At 47.0% G+C, this 26,689-nt stretch overlaps 1 protein-coding gene and 1 long non-coding RNA gene across 5 annotated transcripts in view; one reads left to right on the forward strand and one right to left on the reverse strand.

Annotated features, from left to right (window-relative positions):
• SPAG5 (sperm associated antigen 5) overlaps positions 1-15,142 on the reverse strand; it is a 20,827-nt gene extending 5,685 nt beyond the window's left edge. Inside the window, exons 1-15 of one of the 4 annotated variants that reach the window (XM_049636676.1) lie at positions 15,064-15,142; positions 14,285-14,410; positions 8,384-9,471; positions 8,113-8,290; positions 3,298-3,372; positions 2,966-3,058; positions 2,740-2,874; positions 2,402-2,521; positions 2,190-2,282; positions 1,974-2,087; positions 1,507-1,600; positions 1,167-1,314; positions 985-1,087; positions 662-795; positions 324-462 (exon numbers count right to left, since the gene is read on the reverse strand). In XM_049636676.1, coding sequence (XP_049492633.1) covers positions 324-462; positions 662-795; positions 985-1,087; positions 1,167-1,314; positions 1,507-1,600; positions 1,974-2,087; positions 2,190-2,282; positions 2,402-2,521; positions 2,740-2,874; positions 2,966-3,058; positions 3,298-3,372; positions 8,113-8,290; positions 8,384-9,471; positions 14,285-14,398 — 2,628 coding nt within the window. In that variant the 5' untranslated portion in view covers positions 14,399-14,410; positions 15,064-15,142. Of the gene's footprint in view, positions 1-323; positions 463-661; positions 796-984; positions 1,088-1,166; positions 1,315-1,506; positions 1,601-1,973; positions 2,088-2,189; positions 2,283-2,401; positions 2,522-2,739; positions 2,875-2,965; positions 3,059-3,297; positions 3,373-8,112; positions 8,291-8,383; positions 9,472-14,284; positions 14,411-14,651; positions 14,821-15,063 lie in introns of those variants that run through there. The other 3 variants (XM_049636675.1, XM_049636674.1, XM_049636673.1) reach the window with 3 other exon arrangements.
• LOC125926840 (uncharacterized) lies at positions 15,096-26,281 on the forward strand. The gene is made up of 2 exons (XR_007459182.1): positions 15,096-15,181; positions 19,180-26,281. It is a non-coding gene; the product is annotated as an uncharacterized LOC125926840 (long non-coding RNA).
• Positions 26,282-26,689: the final 408 nt, after the last annotated feature.

Genomic DNA, 26,689 nt, shown 5'->3' on the forward strand with positions numbered 1-26,689 from the left:
GCATGAACGGGGGAGGGGCAGAGAGAGAGGGAGACACAGAATCGGAAGCAGGCTCCAGGCTCCGAGCCATCAGCCCAGAGCCCGACGCGGGGCTCGAACTCACGGACCGCGAGATCGTGACCTGGCTGAAGTCGGACGCTTAACCGACTGTGCCACCCAGGCGCCCCTCTACCCCTCTTTTTCGACATCATAGTGGAAGTTCTAGCTAACGCAGTAAGACAAGAAAAGGAAATAAAAGATATACAGATTGGGAAGGAAGAAATAAAACTGTCTTTGTTTGAAGATATCATTGGAAGGGAACAGAAGGAACCCCTGGATCCTACCTTCTCCTTTAGTTTTGCCTGTAGGAAGAGAGTCAGTCTCTGGAGTCGCTCAGTCAGCACCCCTAGCTCTTGGGAATACTGACGTGTCTTCTCCAGGTCTTGTTCCTGGTTCTCTGCTATGGTACTAGCCAGTTTAGCCCTAAAATAAGGAAGGAACAGAGAAAACAGCCAAAGACCAAGCAACCTTCTCCGAACACCTCTCCCAAATCCCCATACAGAGCTGCATTCAAAAAGGGAAACAAGACACTCTCTTCCTTCTTGGAGACTTTAGCTTCCAGAAACGTTCCCGGGAAACATAAACACTTAGCAGGGGAAGCACCAAAAGGTAGAAATCTTACTTCAGGTTCTCTACAGTGTCCTTGAGGCCCTCACACTGCAGGCTGCGCTCCCGGAGCACTTCCAGTGTGGTTTTCAACTGACACTCGACCTGGCCCAGCTCTAGGTGAGCAACCTGATTCTCTTGGTCTGCAAACTGGGGACACAGGAAAAGGAAGGCAGGCAAGGAGCAAGAGAGGGAGGGGAGAAAATGAGACTAAGTGGGAAATTTTAGAGCCCTGGGAACAGAGGCTTTTTCCGGTCCACGGTCTCAAACCTCACCTCAATACCATTAGGTGAAAGTCACACTCCTACCAGTTCCCCTGCCCCAAGCCACATTTCTTACCTCCAGCGTCTCCTTCAGGTCCTGCACCTCCTTGGTCAGGACAGCTTGTTGTTGCTGCAGCTCTGCCTGCATGTGTTTTAGTGCCACCTCTTCCTTTTGCCATCTGCCAGAGACCTTATATTAGACCCCTTCAGTCCTATATCCTGGGCGCCTACTGCCACAATAGCCTGATCAGAACTCACTGAGTAGCCTGCTCCTCATTGCTCTGGGTAAGCTTGCAGACCAACTCATCCTTCACGGCCAGGTCCTGGGTACAATGGGCATGCTGACTCTGTAGCTCTTTTAGCTGACTCTCCACACTGGCCAGAATCTGCAGCTGAGCCCGGAGATCTAAACCAAAAGTATCCTAATTGACACTATGTAGTCATTAGGCCAAAATCTCCCCATACTTCTGCTCCAAAACAAGTGCTCTAGAGCACCCCCCGGCTCTACTGTCACACCCCAAGCTTCAGCAGGGCACAACTGCTTTCACATGTGTGCGTGCAGACACACACAGACACACACACACACACACACCCCTACCTGTTGCTAGGCGACTGTTTTCCAATTCCAGTTGTTCTATTTGGCCTTTGCACTCCTCTAAATGGGTAGAGACTTGTTCCAGCTCCCTGGAAACCTAGGAAGAAAAGATCGTTTTTCTCCCACAGGTTTTCCTGAATCAGGAATCCTAGGACTCAGCCCAGCTTCTCTTTCTGGACAGGACAGCAAAGCACCTTGTTCCTGGGCAGCAACACTGCAGAAACAGGCTGGTCCTCAGGAAAAAGTAGAAAGAGGAGAAAAGTTGCTAAAGAAGGTGCTAAAGAGCAAAGGAAACAACTGGGCCCAAGGCCATCTATAGTGAAGGGACCTGGCTGGTTTCCAAACCCAGAGTGAAAAAAAAGACAGGTCCAGTGTAAGAGGCTAACGATACCACTCATTAGAAAGTCCTTCTGAAGAGAAGGAGGAAACTAGGCCTTAGGCCTAAGTAGTCCCCCACTCATGGTTTGTACCTGCTGTTTTTCCTCAACTGCAGCATCACGTTCCTGCAGGGTCTGCCGGCTCTTGGCTGTGAGTTTCTCTGTGAGTTTTCGAGACCGGCTCAGCAAAGTTGTCCATGTTTTATACTACCGGGGGAAGCAAGCAGGTCAGGGAAGCACGTTTGAGGCAAGGCTCCCAACAGGGCTGACTGTGCATAAAGGAGTGATATGATGGCCCCAAATACTCACATCCAACTGCATGGATATCCAGTCCTGTTGTAAGTTTGATGTAAGACTCGCTGTCTGCTGACCCAACTCTTCTTGCTCAGTATGAAGCCCTACCTACACAAGAAGGATTGACTATGGAGATCCTTTCCTCTGGAAAGAACAAAGTGGGGAAATATGGCCATCCTCCCAGTATGTCAGTATGGACCCCAGGAAAGAAAATGGCTTCAAATTACCAGCTGGGTCTGGGTGTCCTTCAAAAGGCCTCTGAATTCCCCCAAGGAAGCCATGTCCTGTTCCAGCTGGCTGATGCGCTGGCTGGCACGTGCACAGAAAGCCTCTAGCACAGTCTCTGCCTATTAAGGGGAGAGGTTGCGAGGACATGGTGGGCAGAGGAGTGAAAAAGCACAAAAAGCCATAACTCTCCACCATTATTTAGTTTAGTTTAGTTCATTACTCCTCAGAGCTGGCAGTTCTTAGGCCACCCACCTGTGTCGCAAGCGAAATTTATGTTCCTGCAGGAACCCTGGGGAAGACACCTCCCACATCCAAGAACAAAAGCCTGACACCTTACCGCATCCTTGCCTCTGACGGCCATTTCCTCTTTGTGTTTCGCCTCCTCCTTTTCTGCTTTGAGGCTCTGGAGCCTTGCCTTCAATTTCTTCAACACATCAAAACAGCAGGAGACCAAGGTTTCTGCACGCTGAGACTACAAGACAAGACTCAGACATGGTGTCTAATTCCTTTTTTTGGCTTTCAGTCTCACCAGAGGCCTCTGCGTTCACATTCATGCTGCTTACCTCCTGACTCACGGTAGTTTTATCTTCCTCTAAGTGCAACAGAGACAGATGAAGCAAGGATATCAGCTCTTTGGAAACCAGCACCCATGACTGCTGTAGAGGGAAAGGTGGTTAGGCTAGATCAAATAAAGTCACTAAGTAGGAAGTAACAGGGACACTGGGGAGGAAAACCACTGACCCCAATTTCAAGCTCCCAGGAGGGAGATGTGCTTAACAAAGGTTTGGAAACCTCCCTTTACTACCATAGCTGAGTATCACCATTTGCTAACCACCCAGGGTTTTCCATGCTTGATGTTCACAGGAGACCCAGTGATGGTATAATCAAAACTTACCATGGCATTCCTGGCCTGCTGCAGAGCCTGTCCAATCTCTTGACTCTCCTGAAGATGCTGAGGTTTCTTACTTATCTAGTCAGAGAAACAAAGTTGTGCCTTTTGCATAGGCATCATACACAGCCAGCACCACATTCCCCCTCCCACCCACTGAGACACAGGAGCCTCTCCTATTAAAAGCAAGAGCAAGGCTCACAGCTCAATGAGGCCAAGTTTAAAAAAAAAAAAAAAAAAAATCGAGGCACATAAAAATTCCTTTTCAAAATAACCTTATTTTTTTTTTTCTAACTATAAGGATGACATGCATTTATTGTAAAATTTTGGAAATATAGAGTGAATAAAGTGGAAAAAGAAACCATTAGTTTTACCACCTGGAGCAATGATTATATTTTGAGAGAGAGAGAACACAAGAGGAGAAAGGGCAGAGAGAAGGAGAGACAGAATCCCAAGCAGGCTCCACGTCATCAGCACATAGCCCAATGCAGGGCTCGAACTCAGGAACCATGAGATCATGATCTGAGCCGAGATCAAGAGTCGCACACTTAACTGTGCATCCAGGCAGGCGCCCCTGGAGCAATGAATCTTACCAACAGTATAGCAGCCACCCCCCAAAAGGTTTCCACATAACTCCAGAGATTTCCTTACTATAGGGATTTGCTATAAGTGGAATATATTACTTCCCTCAGGTGTCAGAGAGAAAAAAAGTTGCAGACTGATTTAGAAAGAAACTACCATATTCAATGAATTTTAAGATGATTATCTTTTTACACAATGCCACTGAAATTGGTATATATCTTAATATTGATGGTGTTTTAGGTATGATAAATGACAGTAATGCTTAAGAAAACTACAATTGAGATTATAACATAAAAATGAATGTGTGGTCCTGCTTTTATTATTAAATTTTATTATACTAATGTTATTTAGCCCTGAATTTCTTTAAAAAAATTTTTTTTTAATTTTTATTTTTTTATTTTTGAGACAGAGAGAGACAGAGCATGAGCAGGGGAGGGGCAGAGAGAGGGGGAGATACAGAATCTGAAGCGGGCTCCAGGCTCTGAGCTGTCAGCACAGAGCCCGACGCGGGGCTCGAATTCACGGAGCATGAGATCATGACCTGAGCTGAAGTCGGACACTCAACCTACTGAGCCACCCAGGCGCCCCTAAAAAAATTTTTTTTAATGTTTATTTATTTTTGAGACAGAGAGAGACAGAGCATGAGTGGGGGAAGGGCAGAGAGAGAGGGAGACACAGAACCTGAAGCAGGCTCCAGGCTCTGAACTGTCAGCACAGAACTCGATGCAGGGCTCAAACCCATGAACTGTGAGATCATGACCTGAGCCAAAATCGGATGCTCAACCGACTGAGCCACCCAAGCGCCCCTATTTAGCCCTGAATTTCTATTTACTGTCCTCACTGGAATAGCCTGAAACTGGGACATCTGCTTAGGGGGACCTATCAAAGTAGAGTACCACCCATTTTTAACTTCTGCTGGTATTTTACCTCACATTGAAACTTCTCAGAGATTATCTGAACTCTGATTTCCTTTCTTTAAAAACCATGACTGCAGGGGGAGGGAGGCAGTTCATGAGTTCGAGCCCTGTGTTGGGCTCTGTGCTGACAGCTCAGAGCCTGGAGTCTGCTTCAGATTCTGTGTGTGTCTCTCTCTCTCTCTCTGCCTCTCCCCCGCTCACTCTTGCGTTTTTTCTCTCTCAAAAATAAACATTTTTTAAAAATTGAAAAAAAAAGGGGGGGCACCTGGGTGGCTTAGTTGGTTAAGTGTCCAACTTCAGCTCAGGTCATCTCATGGTTTGGGAGTTCGAACCCCACATTGGGCTCTCTGCTGTCAGCTTGAAGCCTGCTTCAGATCCTCTGTCTCCCTCACTCTCTGCCCCTCCCCCACTAATTCTTTCTCTATCTCAAAAATAAACATTAAAAAAAATTTTTTTTAAAGAATAATATTGGGGCGCCTAGGTAGCTCAGTTGGTTGAGTGTCCGACTTCACCTCAGATCATGATCTCGCGATCTGTGGGTTCGGGCCCCACATCGGGCTCTGTGCTGACAGCGCAGAGCTTGGAACCTGCTTCAGATTCTGTCTCCCTCTGTCTCTGCCCCTCCCCTGCTCATGCTCTGTCTCTCTCTCTGTCAAAAATAAATAAACATTAAAAAAAATTTTTTTAAGAACAATATTACTTTAAAAAAATAAAAAAGGATATATCTGAGGAAGAACTACTGAGTCAAAAAGTTTGAAATGCTTTAAGGGTCTTACTTTCAAAAAAGGTTGAACCAATTTATATATCCTACTGACAACAGGACAATACTAGCCAGCATTATCTATTTTATTATTTACTATTTTGTTAGACAAAAATAGCATCTCATTGTTTCAATTTGCAATTTTCTGATTACCAGTAACTTTCTCAAATATTTATTAGTCATTTTTATTTTCTCATTCTCTGTCTATTCACTGTGTTGGCACAGATAAAAATTAGTATGCTATGCAGAGGACTTTCAAGTTCTGAGAAAAGCAGGGAGCCATCATTACTGCTGAAAGGCAGCCATCGTCTGAGACAAAACCCACTGCCGGAGCAGCAGTGCTGAGTCACGATGTTACAGAAGTCTGGATTTAAGGAGATAATCTTGAGGAGTTCACCACTCCCTTCCCCAGCGAGGCGGTCATCATTCCCTCCTGCATTGTGCAGTGGGGCACGGAGTATTCTATGAGTACAACTAGTGCTCAGAGGTGGGCAGTCAGGCAAGTGATGAGATTAGCGTGAAGGGGGCACCCAAGCGGCAAGGACAGGGCATTGTGATGGGGAATGGCTGAAGGTGCTGTCACTTCCCCTCTTTGGCTGTGCTTCAGTTGCCTCCAAAGGGATTTGGCAAGCTTCAGGGAAAGAGGGTACAAGGCCGACTCAGGGATGGGGAACAAGGTCAGGATTCTGGCAAAAGGTAAAGTCTTATTTTGAGGATATTTTCAACCCAAGGTCTTTGGGCGTCTGGAGACCATCTCTTCTTAGCAGCAGCCACCCATTACCCCAAAGGCCCCAGTACTGAGGCTCTCCATTCCTTCCCTGGACACCATTCCCTTCCTTCCTCAGTCTGTGCTGTCACAACCAGAATCCTCTAGAACAGTAGTCTTTAAACTATTTTTCTCTCAGATCTCTCAGAATAATTTTGAAAGACTGAGTACGCTTAAGTTTAAATTGTTACAAAGGCTATAATTTCAACCATATTATAAACACCGATAATTTGAAATAAAACTGTTAGATCACTCTTAAATATATCCAGTGGTATACTACATCTAGCATAATGATTTAAAGCCTATTTGATGCCATTAAAAAAATGCACCAACCAGGTGCCTGGGTGGCTCAGTCAATTGAGCATCTGACACTTGATCTCAGCTCAAGTCATGATGTTGCGGTTCATGAGTTAGAGCCCTGCATCGGACGCGGTGCTGACAGTGTGCAGCCTGCTTGGGATGCGCTCTCTCTCTCTCTCTCTCTCTCTCTCTCTCTGCTCCTCCCATATGCATTCTCTCTCTCTCTCAAAATAAATAAATACACTTAAAACAAATATTTTGAAAAAAAATGCACACTCTTCTTTTTTTTTTTTTTTTGAGAGAGAGAGAGGGTGCAAGTGAGCACCCAGAGAAAGAGAGAGAGAGAGAGTAGCAGGGCTCACTTGAAACAGGGCTCATGTTTTGTTTTTGTTTACCCGAAGCAGGGCTTGTGTTCACCCAAAGTGGGGTTGGTGATCACCGGATGCAGGGCTCATGCTCACCTGAAGCGGGCACGAGCTCACCCGATGAGGGACTCAAACTCACCGACCGTGAGATCATGACCTGAGCCGAAGTCAGATGCTTAACGATTAGGCCACCCAGGCACCCAGGCACAAACTCTTCTTAAACAGTCAGACATTTTTTATCAGCCCTTCTCCTTAAAATTGCATGTTTACTCCTCTCAGACTTTTATCCTAATGTAATATATCGTAAGTCTGTAACATACTTAAAGTCTGTTATTCATCAATATCGCTGCAACAGCAGAAGTCCATTTTACTCAGTAAAAACTTTATTGGGAATCCTCTGTTAATGAAATGGATATAGCTTCCTTCCCCATATTAGTTCATGTGTCTGTGGATTACTGTAATTCCTACAATAAAACATGGCTCAGTGACAATTCTATACCTATTTCTTTTCTTATAGATATAAGCACTCAGAATCTTCTTCACATAAATAATGGGAGGAATGGAGGGAGGAATGGAGGGAGGAATGGAGAAAGAGAGGAGGGCGTGCCACCCAATCTACGAGCTCCTTTGGAGATCCATGCCAAAAATCTCATAGTAAACTTTCATCAAAAATTTTTAATGATCCACAAATATAATTAAAGTCTTTCTTCAATTTTGCTGAAAGCATGCAAAAATGGTGTTACACAACCATTGCAGTCATTTGCTTTCTCAGCATGTACACAAACATTTTCTATTGTCCTTTGATTGCTATTCCTTGACAATGTAAGATTCAGGATAGGTAGTAAATATGCTGTTCTTCAGTAAAGGGGGCAAGAGCAGTTGAGAATGGGGAAGTAGGAAAGAAAAAAAATTGGTCAAAAGTACATGTGGAAGATGAAGACCTGATCTGATTCCTTTAAAATTCTAGGAATCCTAGAAACTGATTCCTTTAAAATTTTCCTTGCATATATTCCCTCGGAAAGTCTTGATGTATCCCAGGAGTAAAGTGAGTACCCACAGCTTTAAGGGATTTTCCAGATCCTCAGCATACATATTCTAAGGAAAAGGGCCCACTGGGAAGAGCTTTCTTACCCCACTGGGAGAGGTGTCAGTCTGTGTGCTACTGTCCTGAACTTCTGAGTGAGGGACAGTCAGCTGCCTCTTCCAGTCCCGCAGCTGGCGGGAGAGAACCTCCAGAATGACAAGAGAGTTCAGCAGGTTATCTTCCAGGTCATGTCGAGATAAGGCAGTCAGATCTGGAGGATGGCTGCTACAGCAAAAGAACATGAGGAGAAGAAAGGGATGGGAGTGGCAGGTCCAGATTAATGGAACCCAGGAGGCACAAAGTTACAGGGACACTTACCCCCATAGGACATGCTCTGTCTCAGAAGTATCATCCTTGATGTCCACTGGGCCTGTCTGGGAGGTGTTTGTACTTTTTTCCTGCGCTGCCGGGGGAGTAAACCAAGTCCCTACTGAGCAAGTAGGGTAAGGGGTAGTGCCAATGGCTGCGTCCCGAAGCACAGAGGGGAGGGATAAGCTCTGGCGGAGATTTTCCAGCATGACCGAGGTATTCACACCTTTTTCCAGCCAAGCCAGTGGGGACATCCACGGCCCTGTATCAGAGACAAGAATCCTACCAGCATCTTTTACTGCTGGGCTTGGAGCAGCCTGGGATTCCATTTCTCCTGGATTTGGGGTCAGGGATGTGGATGGAATATCTTCCATACTTGAGACAAGTGCTTGTTCTCCTAATTCAGCCTCCTCAGGGAGTGTGGGAAAGCTCAGTTCTCTTTCCTCTACAGCTCTGTGCTCTACAACTTCCTCCCCTGGGTCCACATGAGTGCCAGGGAAATCTGCTGCTAAGGCAGTTGAAGGGGAGAGCCAGAGCATGGAGGAAGGCAAGAAGGTATTACTTTCGGAAGGGACTAAGTCCTCAGGCACAGCCTCAATCCTATCATCCCTGAGGCTTTCTTTGGAGCAGTGTGGCTGTTGCCCAGAACAGGGATTTGGCAGACACTCCAAGACATGGGATGGAGGACGCTGAAATGTACATTTCTCAGACGTAGCAGGAACAACTTCTGAAAAGCTGTCTTCTATGCAGGCCACCACCCCCTCTCTTAGCAGATCTCCTGGCCTCAAAGACTCATCTGGAGAGAAGCTGTTTGTCTCTGTCATGGAATCTAAATGAGCCTCAAGGGTAACTTGCTGTTGCCCCACTGGAGAGGATACGAGGACCATGGTTTTAACCACATTGTTGTCCAGTGGGCCTACTGCTTCCTCAGATGTTTTGGGAGTAGAGTTGGTTTGGGGATTCAGACCTACAAGCCGCTCATCTGATTCATGCTGACAAGCTTCTAGCCACTTTGAGGGATGGCTGAACTGTTCTGAAGGGGAATCTGTCCTCTTGGCATTGACAAAATCCACTGGTGATGCATTATTGTTGCCTTCCTGCCAAAAGAAACAAAAGTAGTTGGCCAAGGCAGTCATTTCTAGTTCCCAACATATAATTACGGGTATAGGATACTGTCTGAACACAAAGAGTTTTCATTACCTCTGCTTAGGTAAAAATTGGCTAAGCCTGGCTGCTCACTAAAGAAACCCTAACCTAAACCTAAACCAAACCCTAACTAAAGAGGGGCGCCTGGGTGGCTCAGTTGGTTAAGCGTCCGACTTCAGCTCAGGTCATGATCTCGCGGTCCGTGAGTTTGAGCCCCGCGTCGGGCTCTGGGCTGCTGGCTCCGAGCCTGGAGCCTGCTTCCGATTCTGTCTCCCTCTCTCTCTGCCCCTCCCCCGTTCATGCTGTCTCTCTCTGTCTCAAAAATAAATAAAAAACGTTAAAAAAAAAATCAAAAAAATAAAATAAAATAAACAGCTGATGGAAGAAACAGACGACAAGGTAAGACAATTCAAATACAGCACACATACACAAAGATGTGTTTTTTTTTTTACGTTTATTTTTGAGAGAGAGACAGAGCATGAGCAGGGGAGGGGCAGAGAGAGAGGGAGACACAGAATCCAAGGCAGGCTCCAGGCTCTGAGCTGTCAGCACAGAGCCCAATGCAGGGCTCAAACTCACAAAACACGAGATGATGACCTGAGCTAAAGTCGGACACTTAACCGACTAAGCCACTCACATGCCCCAAGACCTTCTGAAAATAATAAAAATTACTTTTAAACAACAACAAAAATGAACTTTTAAGCAAAAAAAACTCATTAAATGAACTGAAAGAGGATGGTCAGAGTTGAGGCTCGAATTACTGGCCTGGGTAATCAAGTGGAAAAATATCTTTTTTATTTTTATCATTTTTAAAAGTTTATTTATCTATTTTGAGAGAGACCATACATAAGCAGGGGAGGAGCAGAGAGGGAGGGAGACAGAGAGTCCAAAACAGGCTCCACACTGCCAGCACAGAGCCTGATGTGGGCTGGAATCCACGAACCACAAGATCATGACCTGAGCGGAAACCAAGAGTAGGCTTTAACTGCCTGAGCCCACCCAGATGCCCAAGTGAAAGAGTATTTTAAAGCAAAGACAAAAATGCAAAGAAATGTATATCTTAGGGAAAAGCTAAAAGAACTGGAAGATAAACCCACTAAACCTAACACACAGGGAAAAGAAGTTCCATGAAAAAAAGAGAACACTTATAGGAGGCACTAATTAACAAATATTAGAAGAAAATTTCTCTGAGGTAAAGACCAGAGTTTGCATATTGAAATGGCTCACCAAGTTCCAAGCAAGATTGATAAGAAAAAATAAAATTTCTGAACCATAAGGAAGATAAAACTATTTTAATATTTTTAATGTCTATTTATTTTTGAGAGAAAGGGAGAGAGAAAGAAGGAGAAAGAGAATGAGTGTGGGGGGGGAGGGGACAGAGGATCCGAAGTAGGCTCCACGGTGACAGCAGAGAGCCCAAAGTGGGGCTCAAACCCACAAACTGCGAGATCATGACCTGAGTCAAAGTCAGACATTTAACCGACTGAGCCACCCAGGAGCCCCAGAAGATAAAAACCATTTTAGAAGCTTGATATAAAAACCCATTATTTAAAAAAAAAAAAAAAAAAAAAAAAAAAATCAGACTTACATGAAATCTCATTTACAGCAGTGGATGAAGCTTTAAAAAATAAGGTTGAGCTAAAATGGGCTTCCGATATGCTGGCAATGTCTTAAATACTGACTGGGTGTTGGTTACTATGATGGGTACTTTATACAAATTTGTTAAGTTGTATGTTTTATGTACTTTCATATATTTTATTTCAATTTTGAAGTTTTTCTTTCAAAGTGTTTTAAAGGAAAAGTAGAAAATAAAAGGGATGTCAAAAAGATATGAGGTAAAAACCAACAAAGAGAAGAAAGACAGCAATATTAGTAAGGTTAGAGCACTACTGTGATAAAAGACGTAAGTGAAGATATAGGATATACAAAACATAAATCAGTCTGCATTAAATAGCCCAGAGACTAGGGGCGCCTGGGTGGCTCAGTCGGTTGGGCGTCCGACTTCGGCTCAGGTCACGATCTCGCGGTCCGTGAGTTCGGGCCCCGCGTCGGGCTCTGTGCTGACAGCTCAGAGCCTGGAGCCTGTTTCAGATTCTATGTATCCCTCTTCCTATGACCCTCCCCTGTTCATGCTCTCTCTCTCTGTCTGTCTCAAAAATAAATAAATGTTAAAAAAATAAATAAATACCCCAGAGACTAAACAAACCAAAGACTTTTAGGAATGCAAAAGTGCACCTTACAGTTTTTGCTGTGTTTATCAAGTTCCTATTTATTCTTTTTAAATATCACTTAAGGAGGGACGCCTGGGTAGCTCAGTTGGTTGAGCATTCAACTCTTGATTTCAGCTAAGGTCATGATCCCAGGTTCGTAAAATCAAGCCCAAGTTGGCTCAGCGTTGAGTGGGAAACCTGCTTAAGATTCTCTCTCTCCTTCTGCCCCTCTCCCCTGCTCACTCTACCTCTAAAATAAAAGTATGATAATATATGGATGTGTGTGGATATAAACACATACAGACAGATAACACATAAAGAGATGCAAGAAAGGGGGCACCTGGGTGGCTCAGTTGGTTAAGCTTCTGACTCTTTATTTCGGCTCAGGTCAGGATCTCACGGTTCAGTTCTGATGTTCAAGCCCTGCCCTCGGGTTATCAGCATAGAGCCTGCTTGGGATTCTCTCTCTCCTTTCTCTGCCCTTCCCCTGCTCTCTCCTCCCCTGTACTGCACCCCACCCCCCGCCCCCGCCCAAAAAAAAAAAAAAAAAACAAGAAAGGATTGTCTCTCTTTTTTTTTAATGTTTGTTTATTTTGAGAGAGAGAGAGAGAGAGAGAGAGAGAGAGAGAATCTAAAGCAGGCTCTGAGCTGTAACAGAACCCAACAGGAACGCCGGATCTCAAGAACCGTGAGATCATGACCTGAGCCAAAATCAAGAGTCAGACACTTAACCCACTGAGCCCTCCAGGTCCCCCTAAATAATCAAAAATTTAAAAAGCAAAAAATAGTGGGGTGTCTGGGTGGTGCAGTCGGTTGGGCGTTCGACTTCAGCTCAGGTCATGATCTCACGGTTGGTGAGTTTGAGCCCTGCATTGGGCTCTGTGCTGACAGCTCAGAGCCTGGAGCCTGCTTCGGATTCTGTGTCTCCCTCTCTCTGTGCCCCTCCCCTACTCACACTGCCTGTCTGTCTGTCTGTCTGTCTCTCTCTCTCTCTCTAAAATAAAGATTAAAAAAATTTTTTGTAAGCAATAAATAGTTATTTTGTTGGGAGAAAAACTCTTTTTGTCTATGTAGCTGAGCGTATCAGGAGGTAGCAGAAGGGAGACCTAAATTCCATTCCATTCTATTCTGCTACTGTGATTAAATGGCTATGGTTACATTCTATCAAGTTCTATGAAGATCAGTTCCCACTAGGTACTTTTCTTTTTGTCTAAGCTGTACTATCTAACATGGTAAATTAAAATTAAATAAAACTAAAAATTTAGTTCCTCAGTCACATTAACTACCAGTGTTCAATACCCACATAACTAATAGCCACCAGATTGGACAGCACAGATTATCAAACATTTCCATCGTCCCAGAAAGTTTTTGTTTGTTTTTTTTAATGTACGTTTATTTTGAAAGACAGAGAGAGAGAGAGAGAGAGAGCGCGCGCACATGCGGGCAAAAGAGAATCCCAAGCAGGCTCCAGGCTCAGCACAGGGCCCAACACGGAGCTGGATCTCACGACTGAGAGATCATGACCTGAGAGGAAATCAAGAGTTGGACGCTTAACCGACTGAGCCACCCAGGGACCCTTTTCATCCCAGAAAGTTCTCTTGGTGTTAGAGTGTTTTCAAGAAAGGCTGCTACCTTCATACATCTGTTATTCAGGCCGCTTAAGATTCTGTTTTACATTTTCTTCTTTCCTCCTCTAACCTATTTTATTTATATCCCATCTTCCAAAAATAGTTCAGACTGCATAAAAAAGAAGATAGATGGACAGATCAACTTAATGAATACAAAATCATAGTCAAGAAAGAAAAAGAAAGCAGATTTTCGTATTTCAAAGAGTAATAGTAGCTACATCTGATGATCAAATTTGACCCTGAGCTTTTTAGAAGCCAGAGCAAAAGGGAAAATATGGTAACCTACATGGTTCTCATTATCAGAAAGAAAGAAAAAGTGATTTCTTCAGGAAAACAATTTTCCCAGGCAGTTAAGTTCTAAAAGAAATTTCTTCAAGGAACCTTATAGAGGGGTCAATCTCCTTCTTTGGCAAGTTTTTACAGCACCTGAAAAGCAGTTTATACATGGGTACTTCTCTCAAGACTTTTGACACATGGACAACTCAGTGAGGGCACTTCTACCAGGGGCTAGTTTAAGTGAAGATGATCCAAGTACCCTGCCTTCCAGTGGGGTAACTTGACTCCAGGAAGAGTTCTGACTACTTCTTGGAATGGATATGAATATTGCCTCACTACCGCAGCCAACTGATCTCTGCTTGAGTGAGCCCACGTTTAGGGGGAAACCACTAATCAAAGCGATAGTATTTCTCAGTACTTTGGTAAAAGTTTAAGGGGGAAGAGGTGAGAAAAACTAACAGCCAAATAGAGGTCCGGGTTCTCAGTGGATTTCCTTTAACCACCCTAGGGCACCTCTCTATTGGCCTGAATAGCTGTAAATGGATGTCACTAAGGTAGAAGACTTCATTACCGTTATTAATTATGTTCCAGCCTTGGCCCTCTGTTCCTCTGAGCCCTCGGCCTCGGCAGAGAGCCCAGTCGAATCTCACCTGCAGTCCCAGCTTGCACAGTGATGAAGTCGGCGAGTAGCATCCGGGGGGCCCTTTTCCAGAGTTGGTGAGGGCACCAGACTGCAGGGTAAGTTCTCGGAGAGGAGTTCTCATAACTGGTTTTCCCTGAGAAAGAACAGAGTGTGAGAAAGCCTGAGCTGGGTCTTCCCTCTCTAATAAGCTCCTGGGGGCAATAGGAAGAGTAGACTTCCACCCCAATGGCGCTGAAGTTGCGGGACCAATAAGACTCCACACACATCGCGGTCCCCAGGCTGCACCCAGCTTTCCCCGACACTCGGCGTCGCCGGCGTCTCCCCCACCGAAACCCCGATCCAGCTCTCTCTGCCCCTGAGGCTCTCCTGCTCACCGACTGGGGCGAAGGCGACAGGCTAAGGTTCATTTTTTTCACCCGCCACATTTTCACCACAGAATACGGGGTCGATCACCTCCCAGACCCAAGAGGTGACGCCATCTTCACCCGCCTTCTTTATTTGAACCCGCTCCACGCCTCCCGATTGGCTGCTGGGGCTTCGGTGCGTCGGCCCGACGCGTCCGCTCAGGGCTCGAGCCCGGCGGGTAGGGGGCGGGGCTTGGTCCGGCCCCGCCCCCACCGGCCCCGGGCCGCCCTCTTTCCCCTGACCGACACCTCCCCCAAGCAGCTCGGGCGTGGGCTGGAGGGCTGCTTCACCCTGAGGAGAGGGTACCCCTGGCAGCTGGCGAGTCGAGGATCCTGTCCCTCCCGCTTCCGGTAGACCCCCCCCCCCCCCCCCCCCCCACACCGTCAAGAAAAGTTGTCTCGGTTGCCTGGCCTCAGGAAGTCTCTCCTCAGGTTTCCCTTAGTTACCTGGCGCCTCAGGCTCGACCGGAAGGAGCCGGCCGCGAGTGCGGAGGGGAGAGGTGAGTGGCGCGTTTTGGAATCAGGCTTCCTCGGGGCCTGGGCGCCTAGGCCCTGCGGCGGTGGTGGCCTGAGGCGGGATTCACCCGCGCTGTTACTGAGCCTCCTCACGGTTTCTGGTGTTTTCTTGGGACTTCCCTCGGGGCCTGCAACAAGTTTGCGGGAACCGCGGCTAACGAGTATTGAACATTTGTTATGTACCTGGCACTGTTCCAAATGCTTTATTATCTATTAACTGCTTTAATTCTCCCGGGAACCTGTGAAGTAGGTACTGTAAATACCACCCTTTTACAGACAAGAAACGCAGTCATAATGAAATTGGCCCAGTGCCCCGCAGGTAGTTAAACAGCAAGAGTCGAGATTTCAACCCGCGTTACCAATAAAGTACTATATTCTCATGTCAGCCTGAGTCCCTTCCGTGGGAAATCTCGCTGTGGAAGGTGGAATTGATTTTTGGAAACAGCCTAACGGTAGGTATTCAAAATTAATAGTTTATGATAAAGTGTGTTCTTTGCAACAGTCACTGCTCCTTATTCACACTCTTGAGAGTCTTAATGAATTGGAAAAGGAAATCATCCAAAGAGGAGGAACTATTAATCTGTCATGAACTGCAGGGCCCTCAGGGGATGGGCTTCTCTAGAACCCTGTTGTCTGATACCATGTGGCCAACATGTGATTACTGAACATTTTAGATGTGGCTAGTCCGAATTGAGATGTGTTATAGGTGTAAAATACAAAATCTGGGTTTCGAAGACTTTGAGAAAAAGATTATAAAATATTTTTTAATATTGATGTCACGTCGAGATTCTATTTTAGGTCTGTTAGGTTCAGTAAAATGCATTAAAATGAATTTCACCTGTTTCTTTCTACCTTTTTATTTTTTTTATTTATTTATTTTTTTTTTTAATTTTTTTTCAACCTTTTTTTATTTATTTTTGGGACAGAGAGAGACAGAGCATGAACGGGGGAGGGGCAGAGAGAGAGGGAGACACAGAATCGGAAACAGGCTCCAGGCTCCGAGCCATCAGCCCAGAGCCTGACGCGGGGCTCGAACTCACGGACCGCGAGATCGTGACCTGGCTGAAGTCGGACGCTTAACCGACTGCGCCACCCAGGCGCCCCAGTCTTTCTACCTTTTTAAATGTGGCTACCAGCAAATTTAAAATGACGCATGGGAGCTTATATTGTACTTCTATTGGACAGCACTGCTCTAGAAACATAAGAGTCCCAGCGTGCAGGCACTACCGAGAACAGTTGCTTGAATGGAAAACTGGAAGAAGGACAATGTAAGAGCACACACAAACTTGAGCCTGGGGTTTCCCAAGACTCAGCAGAGAGAATCCCAAGGTGTATGTACTTCTGTTCCATCAAAAAGATTCAGCAAATAAAACGGGTGGAAAATGGCAGAAAAACCAAAACAAAACCAAGTGCGAGTGGTAAAAGCTTGTATTTTAGAAATGTGTGTATTGGAATGCTTAGTTCTTGTCGCAGTTGGTGTATCAGATGCTAGGTGAGTAGCCAAAATGATATGGTGCTTCCAGCAGCAAATGAGGAGGGATATGGAAGGGTAGATGAGTGGGAAAATACCATTATAAGTAGGTAACATAAACATAAATAGGATGTTTGGTGGTGGTGTTTTTCAAATTATAAAAGTATTCGATTTTTTTTATGGCAAGTGAAACAATGCAATGCAAAGATATATTAAAGGCAAAGCCTCCCCTCCTGTCCATTCTACCTTCCTGAGGTAATCAATAGTGTGTACACTTTTGTAAAAACATGTGCATACACATACACACAGAAGTTTTGTATGTCTTTATTTACACACACATTTCCGCCCACCCCAAATTAATTGATTCATAGAATGGGGTCTCTAGTGTCTTTTTTTTTTTTCCACTTCTCTCCCATTTTTTCATGTTCTCTCTCTCTCTCTCTCTCTCTCTCTCTCTCTCTCTCTCACACACACACACACACACACACACACACACGGAGGGGAAGAAGGCATTGAGTTCTTCACAAAAATGGCATCATTTCTTACGCTGACATTTTTTTCCCCTCACTCAGTGTCTTGTATAGAGTTGTTTCGTTAAGTAAATTCTGTCCCCAGCGTGGGGCTTGAACTCTCAAGAGTCATGTGCTCTACCAACTGAGCCAACCAGGTGTCCTTATATACAGCCTTCTACCTCAGCTGATACAGATGTAATTAATTGATTTGTCACTTCATATACCTTGCCCTTTTATAAAAAATAGGTTCTCTATTATAATTTGTAGGAGTTTTATATTATAGGCCTTAACTGTCATCACACTGCAAAATTTTTTTAGATTTAGTTTTATCCATTGATTTATTTTCATGCTGTCAGCGTGGAGCCCAACTTGGGGCTCAAACTCACAAACTCTGAGCTCATGACCTGAGCCAAAACCAGGAGTTGTACACTTAACCAACTGAGCCACCCAGGTGCCCCTGTCCATTGACTTTATTAATGGTATCTTTGGCCATACATATAATACTTTTATGTGGTCAAGTTGTTTATCTTTCCTTTAAGACTATCTTGATAGTCTTAAAGATAGTTGATTGAGTCATTCATTTATCAATTTTTTACACAAATATATTTTTCTTTTATAGTGCTTTCATTTTCTGTCTTGGTTTAGGCATCTCCTCCATCCCTTGATTGTGTGGGACCCAAGGAATTTAACAAAAATCCCCTACTCCTGGACAAGCAGGCAAGACTAACTCCATTTTGTGCTACACCCACCATGTCATGTATAACCCCCACATGACCTACTTATTGCTTAAGACACTCCCCCACCCTAGTCAAGCCGCTGAGCACACCCTTACTGGAAACCGGCTCATATAGGAATATGGAACCCCTAACCGCCAAAGAATGTAAACCCCGCCTTTTGCCCGCCAAACTTGCGCGCCAATTCTGACCAGAGTGATAGGCTAGTTCAAACAGTTACTATAGGGTAAATTGTAATTCAATTGGCCACCTGCGTGTGGACTGACATGACTATGCAACTTTCTGTGTGTGTTACAATCTCATTGGCCACTGGCCCCTATAAAACTGCTACGCCTTTTAACCTAGGGGTCCAAGTCCCTGCTCCGCTGTGTCGGGTATACTTGGGCCCAAGCCCGAGCTTGCAAATAAACCCTCGTGCGTTTGCATCGGTATCGGCTCCTTGGTTTTCTCTCGGATTTGAAATCGGGGGCATTACATTTGGGGGCTCGTCCCGGGATTCAAGAGACCCCCCAGGACCCCACCCGGAGGGTCCCACGTCTGGTGAGTGCACTCAGCTTATACCTTTCGCGCACATATTTTCTGAGAGCTCTATACTGTATCTCTACCTGTAGGAATTCCAAACTGTCTTTGGGTCGGCATTGGCTTAAGCGGACGTGCTGGCGAGCCGTCGACCAGAGGTCTTGGGAGATGTCCCTTGCCCCCACCAGGAGGATGAAGTCCTCATCTGTGAAGAGGGCCGGCTGCCATTACGGACAGCCAGCCCTTCGTTTTACTTTCTGTTTTGTCTCCGCGGCCACGCTGGAACGTTTGTGTTATTGTGTCCTTGTTAATCGTCATAACTGTTTGTGTCTTGGTGTGGATTGAAATGGGGCAGACCCAAACCAGCCCCCTGTCTCTTATGCTCTCCCACTTCTCGGACGTTAAGGAAAGGACTCATAACTTGAGCACAGACATAAGAAAAGGGAAATTTCAGACTTACTGCATGTCAGAATGGCCAACCTTTGACGTGGGATGGCCTTGAGAAGGAACTTTCCACCTACCTATTATTTTGCAGGTCAAGGCCGTAATCTTCAAGGACAAACCGGATGGCCACCCTGACCAGGTGTCCTACATCCTGGTCTGGCAGGACATGATTGAAAACCCCCCTTCTTGGCTAAAACCATTCTTACCCCCCAAAGCAGGACCTACCAAGATTCTAGCCCTGCGGGAAAGCTGAGAAGGAGACTGACACAAAGGCCAAAACGCCCCTTTTTCCCGTCTTGCAGGATTCCTCTCCGGAAGACCTGATTCATCCGCCGCCCTACCAGGCTCCCTCTCCCCCTTCCACCCCTCCATTGGAAGCACCAGGGGCTGCGGGAAGGGCATCACCCCTCCCTGACGAAGGAATTCCTGTGCGTGGGCCAGCAGCAGGGACACGTGGGCGGCCCCACCCTCAAATACGTGGCTGGCCGACTCCACCACTCTTCCCCTTCGTGCCATGGGGCCTCCCGACGAGTCTGGAGAACAACCAGTGTTATATTGGCCGTTCTCCACCAGTGATTTATATAATTGGAGAACTCAAAATGCAAAGTTCTCCGATAACCCAAAAGATTTAATTGGGCTTTTAGATACTGTTCTCTTTACCCACCAGCCTACTTGGGATGACTGTCAGCAGCTCTTGGCAGGTTCTCTTCACCACCGAACAGAGAGAACGAATACAGGTGGAAGCTCGGAAGTCTGTCCTGGGAGAGGACAGACAGCCGACTCAAAACCCAGATCTCATAAACGCTGCCTTCCCCTTATCCCTCCCTACCTGGGACTACAACTCAGCTGAAGGTAAGGAGAGACTCCGGGTCTACCGCCAGACTCTAATGGCAGGTCTCAAGGCTGCAGCGCGCAAGCCTACTAATCTGGCCAAGGTATATGATGTAAGACAAGGTAAGGATGAGAGTCCAGCAGCCTTCTTAGAATCACAGAGGCTTTTAGGCAGTACACCCCTATGAACCCAGAAGCCCCAGAAACAAAAGCCACAATTATCATGGCTTTTGTTAATCAGGCCGCTCCAGACATCAAAAAGGAAATTACAAAGAGTGGAGAGGCTAGGAGAGAAGAGCCTGCAGGACTTAATAATAGTAGCAGAAAGAGTTTACAATAATAGAGAAAGCCCGGAGGAGCAACAGACTAAACTAAGCGACCGGCAGACCCGAAATCTGGCTAAGATCCTGCTGGCTACAACCATGGATGACCCACAGGAAAAACGGAGGCACCTCAAGAAGCTGACTTCAGGAACAGGTAAGGAGGATGGCCCTGGTCCCCGACGGGAGCGCCCTAAACTAAACAAAACCAATGTGCTTATTGCAAGGAAGAGGGCCACTGGGTGAAAGACTGCCCTAACAAAAGATCTAAGGCCCCTGCCAAGATATTGGAGATGGAGGACCTGGACGACTAGGGGAGTCGGGATTCGGTACCCCTCCCCGAGCCTAGGGTAACTCTCAGAGTGGAGGGGCAACCAGTTGAATTTCTAGTGGACACTGGGGCACAACATTCGGTCTTACTACAACCCCAGGGGAAATTGGCAAGCAAGACCTCATGGGTGCAAGGGCCACGGGGACCAAACAGTACTCATGGACTACCCGAAGAACTGTGGACCTAGGCATGGGCCGGTATCCCACTCCTTCATGGTCATCCCTGAATGTCCCTACCCGTTGTTAGGTCGGGACTTGTTCACCAAGATGGGGGCACAAATTTGCTTCCACCCCAGAGGGGCAAAAATCCTAGACAAAGAAGGGCAACCGATTCAGGTGCTTGTCCTGAGTTTGGAAGATGAATATCGTCTCCACCAGATGCCCCCAGTCCAATTAACTGACATTGACTATTGGCTACAGGAATTTCCTCAGGCATGGGCAGAAACTGGGGGAATTGGGCTGGCCCGACACCAACCGGCTATATACATAGAACTAAAACCGGGGGCAGACCGTGTCAGGGTCTGCCAATACCCCATGCCTCTCGTGGCGCGAACGGGAATCACGCCCCACATACGGCGACTACTAGACTCAGGCATATTAAGGCTCTGCCAATCGGTATGGAACACTCCCTTGCTGCCGGTGCAAAAACCGCACTCTAACAATTACAGGCCAGTCCAGGACTTAAGGGAAGTCAACCGGCGAGTAATTGGATGTGCACCCCACGGTCCCAAACCCATACACCCTCCTCTCCACCTTGCCTCCAGACAAAAATTGGTATACGGTATTAGATTTAAAAGATGCCTTTTTCAGCCTGCCTTTAGCACTCAAGAGCCAAGACCTTTTTGCTTTTGAATGGATGGACCCCGAGAAAGGCATCAGTGGCCAACTCACCTGGACTCGACTACCACAAGGATTCAAAAACTCACCAACCATCTTCGATGAGGCCTTACATGAAGACTTGGGTGAGTTCCGTTCTGAGCACCCTCATTTGACCTTATTGCAATATGTAGATGATATCCTGCTGGCGGCGGAGGACCAGGACACTTGCCTGCGAGGCACCAAGGACTTACTCCAGACTATAGCAGCTCTAGGATACCAGGCCTCAGCCAAAAAGGCCCAAATCTGCAGAGCAGAGGTGAGCTACCTGGGGTACAAATTAAAGGATGGACAAAGATGGTTGATGGATGTGCGGAAGGAAACCGTCCTAAGGATCCCACAGCTGCAAACCGTCCGTCAGGTACGTGAATTCCTGGGGTCGGCAGGGTTCTGTCGACTATGGATTCTGGGTTTTGCCGAGATGGCCAGATCCCTCTATGACGCTACCAGGCACCAACAAAATTTTGAATGGACAGAGGCCATGAATAAGGCCTTTAATGACCTTAAACAGGCCTTGCTGTCTGCCTCGGCTCTCGGGTTGCCTGACCTAACCAAGCCCTTCTACCTGTATGTAGTAGACAAGAAAGGGTGGCAAAAGGGGTCCAGGGACATAGGTCCCTGGAAAAGACCCATAGCTTATCTCTCTAAAAAGCTGGACACGGTGGCCGCTGGATGGCCCCCATGCTTAAAAATTATTGCCGCAGTGGCCACTTGGTCAAAGACACAGAGAAGATAGCCATGGGGCAAGAACTATATGCTACCAGCCCACATGCTATTGAAGGGGTACTCAAACAGCCCCCAGACTGCTGGATCAGCAATGCTCGTCTGACCCATTATCAGAGCCTACTGCTAAACCCCACCAGAATTTTATTCAAGCCACCTACAACCCTGAATCTGGCAACACTACTCCCTAACTCAGACTGGGACCCCCCTCTGCATAACTGTCAAGAGATTTTGGCACAGGTGCACGGAATCAGGGCTGATCTCCGGGACCAGCCACTGCCGAACGCGGACGCCACCTGGTATATGGACGGCAGCAGTTTTGTCCGAGAAGGAATTAGATACGCAGGGGCAGCCGTAACCACAGAGATGGAGATCATCTGGGCAGAGCCATTGGCAGCCGGAACATCGGCTCAACGGGCAGAACTGATCGCCCTGGCCGAGGCACTAACTATGGGAGAAGGTAAACGAATAAACATTTACACCGACAGCAGGTATGCCTTTGCCACCACTCATATCCACGGAGCCCTTTATAGAGAGAGAGGGCTTCTGACAGCAGAGGCAAAGACTATTAAAAACGAAACAGAGATTCTTGAACTCCTAAGGGCCCTCTGGCTGCCCAAAAAGCAGATAACACCAGTAGCCAGGACACCAAAAAGCAGATAACACCAGTAGCCAGGGGAAACCGGCTAGCCGACTCAAAAGCAAAGGAGGCGGCCCTTTCGGTGACCCAGGTTTTAACAACCACGCTACCCGATCCAGGGGCACTGACCCTGCCGGACACCCCCAACTATACTGGCACTGACTTAAAATGGATTAAACGCTTGCCTATGACCCAATGCTTTCATGGCTGGTGGAGGGCCGCAGACTCCAGCATCATCCTGCCAGAGGAACTAGGACGACAAGTCCTATCCAAAATGCATCGGAGTACTCCTATGGGAACAAGAAAGATGGAAGACCTCATACGACATGCTAAGATCATTATTAAAGACTCTCGAGCAAAGATCAAGCAGATTGTGGCAAGCTGTCATGCATGCCAGCTAACCAACGCCACCACCCATGGGCCTAACCCCAGAACCCAACTCAGGGGAGACCGCCCAGGAATATACTGGGAAGTAGATTTCACTGAGGTAAGGCCTGGAAAGTATGGGTACAAGTACTTGCTAGTTTTCGTAGATACCTTTTCAGGGTGGACAGAGGCATTCCCCACCAAGCACGAAACAGCGCAAATCGTGACCAAAAAGCTGCTGGAGGACATTCTGCCAAGGTATGGATTTCCTGCCAGGATCGGATCCGACAATGGACCGGGGTTCATTTCTAAGGTAACACAGGGAGTAGCACAAATACTGGGGGCAGCTTGGAAATTACATTGTGCTCACAGACCCCAGAGCTCAGGTCAGGTAGAGAGGATGAATAGGACATTAAAAGAGACCTTAACTAAATTAGCCTTGGAGACTGGCGGGGACTGGGTCACTCTCCTCCCCTTTGCCCTATATAGGGTGAGAAACTCACCATATAAGATGGGACTGACTCCCTACGAAATCATGTTTGGTATACCCCACCTATCATTCCTGTCTTGAAACCCAAAGTGCTTGCTGAGTTCAATGACCAACAACTTCTTTTCTCCCTCCAAATGTTACAAAGAGCCCATGAGCGGGTGTGGCCTAAGCTGAGGGCCCTCTACGAGACCGGGCCGCCTCCTGACCCCCATCAGTATCGACCAGGCGATTGGGTGTGCGTGCGGAGGCACCAACAGCAGACGCTCCAACCTTGCTGGAAAGGACCCTACATTGTGATCCTGACCACGCCCACTGCTCTCAAGGTCAACGGAATAACTCCCTGGGTCCACTACACCCACATCCGGCCAGCTGATCCACACGCCGTCCTCAAGGACTTTGTTCCGGAATGGAAGAGTCAGCCCTACAAGGACAATCCCTTAAAGCTAAGGCTGCGTCGCTCCCACTTACCCTGCTAATATTACTTGCGCTGTATCCCCTCACGGCTAAACCCAACCCCAAACCACTTAATCTAACCTGGCAAATCATCACCCCAAGCTCTAATCAGGTAGTAACCCAGCTGTCCGAGCTACACCCTAGAGGGACCTGGTGGCCTAATCTGACTATTGACTTGTGTGAACTATTCAGTCAGGACCCCTGGCACCAAGGCAGAATAGGAATACCAGGATGTGGCACCGAGAGGGCCAAGATGGCCCTCCAAGATACCTGTTTTTATGTGTGTCCGGCCCCCTCTCAGTCTGACCATAATAAGGCCTCCAAATGCGGTGGCTGGACAGACTACTTCTGCAAAACATGGGGTTGCGAACAAACTGGGACATGCAATTGGCTGTCACAAAACCCATCCAGCCTCATAAAAATCCAACTGAATGCTACACACCCCTCATGCTCGGAACGCCCTTACTGTAATCCAGTCACCATTTCCTTCACGGAGACCGGGAAACAAGAAACAAATTGGGGGGTAGGACTTCTGTGGGGACTCCGGCTTCACCAAAGCGGGTATGATAACGGAGTCCTATTCATGATCAGACAACTAGAGAAACCGAAAGGTCAAGGGAAACCCTTGGGATAGGTCCCAACACTGTGCTAGTACCTCCTCAACCTCAGGCAACACCTGCAGCACACCCTCTGAATCTTGCCCACAACACCTCCGGTGGTGGCATCCCAGTCCTGACTCTCCTCTCCCCTCTCCTCCCCCTCAACCCTTCTCAGCACCCTCTTTGGGCCCTGATGTCCAAGGCTTACAAATTCCTCAACGCAACTAAGCCCAATCTTACCCGATCCCGCTGGCTGTGCTATGACATCCGCCCCCCCTTCTATGAGGGTATCGCAATAATGGGTCAATATAACACAACCATGGACCCTAATGCTTGCAGGTGGAACCCAAAGCCTGGTAGTAAAGGCCTCACCTTGCAGTCCGTGTTCGGCCAGGGACTCTGTATAGGCACTCCTCCACACCACCACCAGGCTCTGTGCAACATTACACAGCCTACAAATAATACAGGGTATTATCTACCGCCCCAAGACAGTTGGTGGGCTTGTTCCGAGGGTTTAACTCCCTGAGCTCACGGTCAGGTTATAAACAGAACTGGGGGCTTCTGTGTGCTGGCTCAGCTACTCCCTAGAATCATCTACCATTCAGATGAGCAAGTACTTCAGTGGAAGGGCACAGATACCCACGGGCAAAATAAAAGGGAGCCCATCTCCGCTATCACCATCGCCTCCCTACTGGGAATTGGATTGGCTGGCACAGGGATGGGTATTGCCTCACTAGCCACCCAGGCCTCCCACTACAGTAGCCTTAGAGCTGCCATTGATATAGACCTAGAACGCATAGAAACCTCCATTTCCCACCTCCAAGAATCCCTAATGTCTTTGTCTGAACTGGTGCTCCAAAATAGGAGGGGATTAGACCTAGTTTTTCTACAACAAGGAGGAGTCTGTGCTGCCCTGAACGAAGAGTGCTTTTTCTACACTGACCACTCAGGGATAGTACGAGAATCAATGGCTAAGGTAAGGGAAAGATTAGCCAAGCGAAAACGAGAGTGAGAGCAGCAACAGGGATGGTCTGAATCATGGTTCAATCATTCCCCCTGGCTGACTACCTTATTGTCCTCCCTAGCCGGTCCCCTGATCATCCTTCTCCTCCTTTTGACCTTTGGGCCCTGCCTCATTAATAGACTAGTGGCTTTTGTCAGGGACCTAGTCAATACAGTTCAACTCATGGTACTCAGGCAACAATACCAACCACTGACTCTCTCGACAGAAACCCAGAACCCATGATTGGGTCCTGCATAGAATCCTCTGGAAAAGGGGGGAATGTGGGACCCAAGGAATTTAACAAAAATCCCCTACCCCTGGACAAGCAGGCAAGACTAACTCCATTTTGTGCTACACCCACCATGTCATGTATAACCCCCACATGACCTACTTATTGCTTAAGACACTCCCCCACCCTAGTCAAGCCGCTGAGCACACCCTTACTGGAAACTGGCTCATATAGGAATGCAGAACCCCTAACCGCCAAAGAATGTAAACTCCGCCTTTTGCCCGCCAAACTTGCGCGCCAATTCTGACCAGAGTGATAGTCTGGTTCAGTTACTAGAGGGTAAATTGTAATTCAATTGGCCACCTGCGTGTGGACTGACAAGACTATGCAACTTTCTGTGTGTGTTACAATCTCATTGGCCACTGGCCCCTATAAAACTGCTATGCCTTTTAACCTAGGGGTCCAAGTCCCTGCTCAGCTGTGTCAGGTATACTTGGGCCCAAGCTCGAGCCTGCAAATAAACCCTCGTGCGTTTGCATCGGTATCGGTTCCTTGGTGGTCTCTCGGATTCGAAATCGGGGGCATTACAGATTGTAGATCTTTTTTTTAATTTTTTTTAACGTTTATTTTTGAGACAGAGAGAGACAGAGCATGAACAGGGGAGGGGCAGAGAGAGAGGGAGACACAGAATCTGAAACGGGCTCCAGGCTCTGAGCTGTCAGCACAGAGCCCGATGCGGGGCTCGAACTCACGGACCGTGAGATCATGACCTGAGCCGAAGTCGGATGCCTAACCGACTGAGCCACCCAGGCACCCCTACAGATTGTAGATCTAATCTCCCAAATGTTCTTATAAAATTTTTATGTTTTGATCACATTTAAATCCTTAATGTATCTGGAATTAAGTTTTGTATATAATATTAAGTAGGGGTCCAAATATTTAAAACACTTGG

The sequence above is a fragment of the Panthera uncia genome, chromosome E1 (genome assembly GCF_023721935.1).
Source record: "Panthera uncia isolate 11264 chromosome E1, Puncia_PCG_1.0, whole genome shotgun sequence".
In the NCBI taxonomy this organism is placed as follows: Eukaryota; Metazoa; Chordata; class Mammalia; order Carnivora; family Felidae; genus Panthera; species Panthera uncia.